This window comes from Galeopterus variegatus, unplaced genomic scaffold (assembly GCF_000696425.1).
Source record: "Galeopterus variegatus unplaced genomic scaffold, G_variegatus-3.0.2 Scaffold6354, whole genome shotgun sequence".
NCBI lineage: Eukaryota > Metazoa > Chordata > Mammalia > Dermoptera > Cynocephalidae > Galeopterus > Galeopterus variegatus.
Window position 1 is genome coordinate 104956 of NW_007732465.1, and position 9843 is coordinate 114798.

At 34.9% G+C, this 9843-nt stretch overlaps 1 protein-coding gene across 1 annotated transcript in view; it reads right to left on the reverse strand.

The window, feature by feature from the left end:
* The window catches only part of ANO5 (anoctamin 5), a 29956-nt gene that overhangs the window by 9191 nt on the left and 10922 nt on the right, over positions 1–9843 (reverse strand). Inside the window, exons 7-10 of the mRNA XM_008590769.1 lie at positions 8186–8408; positions 6382–6551; positions 5619–5716; positions 1698–1828 (exon numbers count right to left, since the gene is read on the reverse strand). Of these exons, the coding sequence (XP_008588991.1) occupies positions 1698–1828; positions 5619–5716; positions 6382–6551; positions 8186–8408 (622 nt within the window). The remainder of the gene's footprint in view (positions 1–1697; positions 1829–5618; positions 5717–6381; positions 6552–8185; positions 8409–9843) is intronic.

Consider the following 9843-nt stretch of genomic DNA (forward strand, 5'->3'; position numbering starts at 1 on the left):
AATTCATTTGTATGAATGTGCACATGTGCGCGCGCATGCACACACACACACACACACATATATATATACACATACACACATAAATTATGTGTGGGCAAAGGAAATATACACTTTTGGAATGGGTGTATGTTAAGGTCCTGATTCTCTGTATTATTTTGGCATCTTTTCTAAATAAGTTCTACTCCCTCCCCTTATTAAGACTTAACAGGGCACTACATCTGAGTAAACTGTTTTCTCTCCTTATTTTTGTTCTTTTGTTTCCAGCAATGCTTAAGGTAAAAGAACCCATACAACTGAGAGTCTGGGCTTCTAACATGAGCAAAGAAAAAAAATAATAGGAGATACAGGAATAGCTTACCATTAAGGGAGGAGAGAAAGACTTTTACATTAATGCTCTATTTTTAAATGAATATTGAATATTTTGAGATTTTAGCTTTTCTCATAAGACTGAATCAGTCTTGCTATCATGTGAACAAATACATACTGATTCCTTCCTTTCCTGCTTTCTCTACTGAGCCAAGAGATAGAAAATGAAGAGGAAGTATTATGAAAATGCAGCATGAACTTTCTAGGTTCAAATCTCAGATCTCTACCTAAAATCTTTGTGGCCCATGGAAAATTAATTAACCTATCCAAGATTCACTATGCTCAAAAATAAAATGTCAAATAATGACTACCCTGCAGAATTGTTTCAAGATTAGACACAATGTATATAAAGTTTCCAGAATAAAGTAACTCTTAATTGTGTCTGAATAAATGGTAGTTAATCTTATTACAAAAACCTTAATTTTATCTTTTAATTTCAGTAATAATCTCTGATGTATGTATGCACAGATTTGTTTAGAACTCACAATTAATTAAAAATTACAGCCTTAGCAACCCAAAAGGTAAGGACTACCTAATTTTACAACCAGCTGTATGAAATACAGTTCTTTCTATTGTCCTAAATCTACATATCTCAACCCAGGTATCATATGTATGTATTACACTGGAGAAGCATTAACAGTTTTGGGTTACCTCTTTTATTCCACCATGATTTTATGAGCCTTGAGAACAAGTTATGAAAATCATCCTCTGAAATTTTATGAGAAGTGGAAAAAGACACTTGAGAGGAAACATTCTGAGAAGAATATATAAGCAGTTTGCAACATTATCTCTCCTAAGATTTCACCTCAAGATTTCTTCTCTGTTCAATCCATTGGAATATTTATACATTTCTTGTGCTCATTTTGGGTTTCCCTTACATGAATGCTTTTAGCCTTCTTCTTTTCAGCCCGACATAAAGAACATACATAAAACGCATGTCAGACTCTAAAAATGTTTTCCAACTTATTCTCTCTCTAGCTGTCACTGAGGCAAACAAAAGGAGAAACAGCCACTAAAGCTAATTTGAGACAGTATTAAAAAGTGATTCTTACTTGATTTGGCTCAAGAATATGAACATTTAGTTTATAGAAAAATAAAATCTCTGACATTAGTGTTTTAATACTAAACTTCATTCTGCATTCTATTTGGTGGGATAGCGAAACAGTAAATAAATCTTTTCCATATCCATCCATGCATCCATCTTTTTGCTCACCATCCAAAGATCTATTGAATGTCTACTATGTGTAAGGCAGAAAGAAATATGAAGAAGTGAAAAAACACTTAATTTATTCAGGCTGACTCTATGTTTTAAAACAGTGGTTGAAAATTACCTGTTTCTAAGTACTCATAAAATAGCCCAAGAGGCCCAAAACTTTCAAGGTCATGGTCCTGCTCCCATCGACTGTATAGCTTCTCAGAGTTGGTCCGAGCTTTTCGGCGTCTCCACCAATTCAAAGCCAAGCTGTTGGAAATTATAAAAGTAAATATATGAAATAAAGCTAAAAAAAAAAAAATAGGTCAGAGCAATCAGTACGTTTGATCTGTAAACTGGCAGAAAGAGAGGACAAATAACTCAAGATCACAGAGCAAGGAGAACTATGACTCCAGCTAAAGTCCAAACCAAAATCCACTGTTGTTTTCACTACACACGCAGAAGTCAAGAGTTCTTTATCAGCAAGATTAAGAAAACAAGGGCCGGCCCCATGGCGCACTCGGGAGAGTGCAGCGCTTGGGAGCCCAGCGGTGCTCCCGCAGCGGGTTTGGATCCTATATAGGGATGGCCCCTGTGCTCACTGGCTGAGCACGGTGCCGGCGACACCAAGCCAAGGGTTGTGATCCCCTTACCAGTCACAAAAAGGACAAAAAAAAAAAAAAGAAAAGAAGACAACTTTGTCTCTGCTCATGGAAATACACTTACTTACAGACTGTTTCGTTAAAGAGCATGTAAATGAAAGGACCATCACTAGGATCATTTGCTAATCTTCATGGTGTCATGATACTTAGAAGGACACTCAAAGAAACAAGAAATTGATTATAATAGAAAATGTATGAGAAAGGAAATGTAGAAGCTTATCTAACATTTGAAAATTTAATTCAATAATACTAAAAGTATTAACCAACTAAATTCCGTACTACATGAAAACATATCATGATAATGTGAAATTACTTTGAGGAATAAAAAGTTTTTTAAATTAGAAAATCAACATAATAGACCACATTGACAGATTGACGGAGAAAAATATAAAATCATCTCAACTGATGCAGGAAAATGTGTTTGATATATTTCAAGCACCTATTAATATTAATATTAATTAATACTTCAAGCACCTTATGACAGAAAAGTAGGAACAGAAAAAAATTACCTCAATCTGATCAAAAGTATCAACCAAAATCCTGGCACATCATTTTTAATAGGGATAAGTCAGAAGCATTCTCTTCAGAATCAAAAACTTTGCTAGGAATCCCAGAGCTCTTCTATGTGCTCCAATTTATTTACAAACTCCTCAATCCCCACAGCAGTAACAATTATTTTAAATTTTATAATAATCACTTCCTGCTTTCTCAAAAATAGTTTTATCATACATAATCCATTTTGGGTTAATTTTTGCATAAGGTGTAAGGTTTACATATAGTTTAAATATTTTGCATATAGATGTCCAAGTGTTCCAGCACCACTTGCTGAAAAAAAACTACTCTTTCTTCAATATATGGTTTTGCACCATTGTCAAAAGAAAATAACCATATTTGTGTAGATCACAAATTTCTGCAGTCTCTACAATCTATTTCCGCAATCTTCTGCAGTCTCTATTTTTATAATCTCTATTCTGTTCCACTGACTTATATAACTATCCCTTCACCAATCCCACACTGTCTTGATTAATATAGTTTTCGAGTAATTCTTAAAATTGAGTAGGATGATTCCCTCCAGGTTTATTCTTTATCATATTTTCTTTGGCTATTCTAGTTCCTTGTCCTGCCATGTAAATTTTAGAATTCACTTATGACCTACAAAAATCCTGGTGATCTTTTGATTGGAATATCAATAAATCAATTTGGGAATAAATGACATCTTTATTATACTGTACCTACCAATCCATGAACACAGTATTTCTCTCCATTTACTCAGGTTTTTAAAATTTCTTTCATCAGGATCTTGTGGTTTTCTGTACACAAATTTTGTATGATTTTATATTCAGACCAAAGTATTTCAGTTTTTTAGAGCTAACAAATTCTGTGCTGAGCAGTGTTTCTTACATCCCACACTTCCACTTTATGCTCTCTCTTACTCAGGTATGTCTTTCAGTAGCTCCTTCCATGAGCGTCTGTAACTGCAGACTCTCTCAGTCTTGTTATGTCTAAAAATGTCTTTATTTACTTGCTGGTTAAATCATAGTTAACCTGATTCTAGAAATGTAAGGTGAACATTATTTTCACTCAGAATCTTGAAAATACTCTATTGTCTTCTAGCATCCAATGCTGTTGATAGTGATTATGGCATTCCTTTGAAGGTCATTTATCTTTTTTTCTGATAGATTATAAAAATTATTTATCTTTGGTCTTCTGTAGTTTCACCACAGTAAAGCTGGGTGTGAACTTAATTCTCTTTATCTTGTTTCATACTCAGAATTCATTTTCATTTTTGAAACATGTTTTTCTTCAGTTCTGGAAAATTCTCAGCAATTACCTATTCAAAGAAATTTTTGCTCTACCATTTACTCAATTATCTTTTTCTGGACCTAATAGTAAATTAATGCAGAGCCTCTTAGCCTAGCCTACTGTTATTCTAGCTTTTTAAAAAAAAAAAATCATCTCTCTGTTGTACTGTACAATATGGGAATTTCATGGTACTACTTTATAATTCACTAACTCATTCTTCAATCATGTCCAGTCTAGAACTGTACTTTGGACTTGTCCCTTCTATCGTACTCTTTATTTAAAATACCATTTATCATTTATGTATAAATTGGTTCCTTTTTATATTCACTGGTTCTTGTTTCATTTCTGTCAGTTTTTATTTAATTATTTCCTGATCCTTTTTAATGACAGTATCACATCTTCTTATGCTTTTAATAATGTCAACATAATTTTTGAGGGGCTTTGCTAGAATCTTCTAGCTAAAATTGTCAGCTTAAGTAAGCTCACTTTCTAATAACTCATTTTTAATAACAGCCTTTGTAACATTAAACCTCATCATATACTTTGGAATTTTGGTCTGTAGGCAGGCTCAGGTTGCTGTTTTATTTAAAAATGTTGCCTGCTTTTTTATTCTCTTACCTCCTCTGTCTCTCTCCCTCTCTGTGCATATGTATGCTCCCTCTTGTGTTTAGTTTAGAGGTTGCCTCTACTCTGACTCTGGATTATCAGTCTAAAGCTAGGATCAAAAATAAGCTTAGAGTTATTTCTCTTAGGGATGTGGTATATCAAATTGTAGAACTAGACGAAGGCTTGGCTCCAGCCTTTTACAGTTTGTAAGGATAAGTCCATGTTCTTCTATTGTCAGCCCATGTATTGGAATCCTAGGCAGCACTACAGAACTGTGTATATCTTGGGGATGCGGGGGAAGGGAATGTTTTCACCCTTTTTTCATGAATAAGAGAAAAAATCCTGTCCCTAGCTTGAAGTTCAGTTAAACTGGCCAGTCTTAAATAGTGTACTTTTAACACCTGACATTGCCATTTCCTACCTAGGAGCCCTGCAAGACCACGGGCTTATGATTTTATGATTTTTTGTCTTTTTATCCATGAGAATGTTCATCTAATATTTGACATCAAGTGTCACTTTAGTTTTCTCATTTTAGTACTCATTATTGCTGTATTTTTGGATCACAGAGAAATTCTTTCATATATTGACCTGAAAATTCTCCAGTATTTCATTTACAACCAATTTTTATGCAAAGATGACACACTACATGGATATTTTCACAAAGTTCCTTTTAGTAATCTTCAGAAGTAATGGGCAATATGTAGAATCTACAGAGGATATAACATTTAGATTTCCCAATGGAATCTTCATAGGAGAGGGAGATAAAAAATTTTTAAAAACTTTGCTAGCCATGGAAACAAAAAATTAAATAAAAAACATAAAAGCCTGTATTACCTTAATGCATCATTCATTATTGATTAAAAATAAAGTGGTTTTGGCTTAAACATTTCCTAAAAAAGGCACCATGGTAATCTAAAAATTCTATCTTCTTCCAGAGGAAATCTCTCATGGTTACTTAAATCATATGAAAACTTGTAAATCATACATACGGATAAATGGTTTCTTTAATGTTTCCAAAAATCTGTTTCCCAACCATTATGATGGTCAACTGAGTTGTCAATTCTATTAGGCAGCCTCCAGGATCACACTAGTCAAAACCAAGAGGGGAGAAAAATAAAAACTGAATAATGAAAGATGGAATTTTGCAACAACCAAAAAAAACCCCCTAAATCATAAGATTAGAATCTCAAGATTTTGGTTGGAAGGGATATTAAAGGGATTAAGGAAATATTTAGCCCAATCCTTCCAAATATAATCACAGACCAGTACCAGGCTAGCTGCATTAGATTTTCTGAAGACTCTGTTAAAAACACACATTCCCAAGTCTCATTCTTAGAAAATTCTGAATTGTTTTGTCTGGATTAGGATTGGGAGTTTAATCTCCATGTGATTTGGATGTACAACTAGATATGAAAACCATTCACCTTGTCTAACTCTATAACCCATAGTGAGCCCTTTCTCCTGAAAGTAATTATTCATCCTTTGTAGGAAGTCTTTAGGAATGAAGAACTTACTTATCTTGCTTCATACTTCATAGTTTACTACCAAACCATAGGCACAATGTAACTTCTTGCCAAAAAGAAATTGGAAAGTCTATCAGATGACAGTGTTCATCTGTGGACAATACTCTCCGTAGACAGAGTCAGTGTCTAGACTTCTCTTGCAACTTGATAACATCTGAATTTGTGCTGGGCACACAGAAGGTACTTAGTTATTGAAACCGCAGATCCCACCTTTCAAGAAAATTCTTACCTCTTCACTTCTCCATACATTAAACAGATAGGTGTATTTTCCAGGATAGCCTACGTACTTTCCTTTAAAGAAAGCTACGTAGAAGCAGGACGAGTAATAATTTACAAACTGAAACAGGAACATTTTCAAGGTAAGACTGCTCTCATACTCCTGGTAAGTTCGAGGTATTTCTGGTAAGTAAAACACACCAAGGTTTAATGCACCTTACTGTTTCTTCTTGAACTTAGTATTCCCTGGGACAAGTAGACATCTAGTCTTATTCTGAGAGCCTATAGAAATGTTCCCCACTCTGGTAACAGCAGACCAATATTAAACTGCTATGGATTTGTGCTAGGCTTTCTTTTAGATACTTAGTATTGATATAGCCATTGGAAAAGCCTAGGAAGCAGTTATTATCACATTTAGAAGGGTGGGATTCTTGTCTGGGGGTCATGCAGTCAGGATGTGAAATACAAAACACTATATGATATTCCCTAAACATGTCACATCTCTCTTGTCTTTTTTCAATGAGAATTAAACAAAGTATGTGGCTTCGTTCATGTCAAAGGCAGGGATGATTTCCAAATGAATTTTTTCCTCTCGTGAATTAAATGATTATATCAATTTGGAAAACAATTAATGGCAAATGGTGGCAGAAATAGTATATATTTTCCCTCCTTATTTAAAATGCATGATCATAATCTGTTTTTTAACAAATTCCAAAGACAGGAAAATATTATGTTCTTATCACACCACAGTAGAGCATCATGAGACACAAAAGAGCAAAGGAGCATGTTTTTCTGAGCTTATGATCTCCTGGTAGCATGAGCTGATCCAGCCAAATCCATGACATTTTCAGAAATACCAGAATAGTAGCACAAATTATTCTAAAGACACGGATAACTCCTCCATTTCAGTGAAATTCAGTTGCATTCTAACAAAATATATAATGTGAATTCCAGTGATTTTTCTCACTGAAGAAAGCTGTGACTTTCTAGTGTTTTTAGAAGCAGTTTTCTGCTGTGATTTTCCTGATGTTGCTAGCAGAGAAAAGAAGTAGAATTTAGAGAGATCTCCAAATCTGAACACTGTATAATGAGAGTTGCCTCCCAGTGCTCACTCCAGTGCTGAGTGGATAACGTGCTCTCTGTGCTACCCATTGGGTGTGGTGTCAGTACACAGAGGTGGAGGAGGGGCATGAGGCCCTGGGGAGAGCACTCAGAGAGGTTGGTGCCTTGAGCTGAGTCTCTGACTTTATTTCCAACTTGCCGGTGACAAGACCAGAAGGACTGTGCTCCGGGCTCCTCTCCCTGACCAAATCCCTCACTTCACCTATCACTCATGGCTTTAGGAGAAATTTTAATATTTTAAAAAGAAAATAATCCAATAGACAGCAACTGAAAGAAAAAAAAAAGCACTAAATTTTAGATTTATTTAGGAGGAGGTGGAGTATTGTTTTTCTCACGATGGCTTTTGAAATCGAACATCTTCCAAGAACCATTCACATGAAATAAAATGATCTGTGTTTTGAATAAAGTGAGGACTTTACTTAGGAATCATCTAAACCCATCAAAGAAGGATTAAGACAAGAACAGTCAAAAAGATCTAGAGTAGTAATTCTTTTTTTCAGTTCTTCTTTGTGCTTCTGTTATAATGGATGGACCTGAAAGTGGCTCTTAGGGGACTCTGAAGCACCAGGCTGTGGGTCTATCTACAGAGTAACACTGCCTTAAAATATGCCCTTAGAAAATTATCTCCCTGAGAGATGATCCAAAATGGATGTGTAACATTTTTCAGGGTCATATGAATGATTTGGCCAGCTTACCCATTTTTGTAATCCAGGCAGATATCTTTTCATAAAAGAAATTCAGGATCAAGATGACAATAAAGTTCAAGCATGATCCTGTGAGTGTCGTAGCTAACTGGGGAGTGAAGAAGCTTTTGACTTGCTGTAAGGAAGCTTCACTTTCCATGAACCTAGCAAATGTAGCAAAGACCGCCAGGCGGTACGCAATGACAGCTACCATACTGGCAACGACAAGAGACATCTGGAGAAGGGAAACAAAGAATTGATTACTCTGGTTTTGTATCTCTATGATTCATACCTACCTGAAACATATATTACTCTCTTCATCTCATTATATTAAGTTTAACAGCTCTCAAACGCAGAGCAAACCAAGTCAGTCTCTCTTACCATAGGTAGCAAGGAATGAACACTGGCAATGTAAAAGTGTAACAGACAACGCTACAGAAGCAGCTGGTTAAGTCTAGAATAGAAAAGTATTCATTGCACATCCTCTAGGTCCATCCTCTCTAGCAGGGGTTGGCAAACTAGCAGAAAGTCAAATCCTGCCTGTGTCCTTGCCTGTTCTTGTATGGCCCTTACATTAAGAATTGAGGAATTTTTTCATTGTTAAAGGCTGAAAAGAAAAACAAAGACTATGTGTCAGAGACTGTATGTAACCACAAAGCCTAAAATATAACTGGCCCCTTTACAGAAAAAGTTTGCCGACCCCTGCTCTAGGTTGTAGTTAAACATGTAGAATGATGATGACTTACTTTCCCCAGAAAAACACGTCTAAAGATTCTACTTCATTTCACCTCAGGATGATGCCACTAGTGATCTGATATGCCTGGCAGTTTAGATATTTATATACATTCTGTACAGATTTTGTACATTTCCTATATTGCAAAAGCACAAAAAAAGATGTCTTTGTGCTTTTGCAATGACTGGAGAATTTTATTATAAAAGTTGAGGAAGTGAGTTAAATTAACTGAGAAATAGAATTCAAATATAGAATAATTTTACTGAAACCATACACTGGACTGTTTCTCAAAAAGTGTCCTGAATTAATTACTGCCTCCCTTTTATTTCATCACATCTCCTCAATGATTATCACATGAGGGAACTTCAAAAGTTCATGAAAAGATTCATTCTACCTTTTCATTCCATTTCTCCACAAATTTTTTGAAATACTTATAATCTAAGAAAACACATTTCTACTAACACTTTTAAAATAGAAAAATAATAGCTTTGCAAGAAATGTTAAAGAAAAAAACACAGGGACTTCTGGGTTAAACTACAGTCTGTAACTGTTATTATTTATACTTTAACATGCTTATCCCTCAGAGGGCAATTCTGCTTCATTTCCTAAAACTAAAGGCCAACTGTTAAGAGGACACAAATTTGGAAAAATGGGGGCAGGAAATAGATTATGGTGATGGAGGAATCTATTACCTAAAAGGCATAGAGAAAATCTGAATCCCTAAGAATGAGATATACTAATTAAATTCTTCAAGTGGAAGAAGAAACATTTTCTTCTGCTTTTCTCAGAAGGAGAATGAATTTTCAGAGTATAAAAATACTTTGAAAAAGTCAGGCTGTCTGGTTAATTAATTGGTTACAGTGCAGGTCAAGGGTTCAGATCCCCAGACTGGCCAGCTGCCATTAAAAAAAAAAAAAAAAAAAAAAAAAAAAAAAAA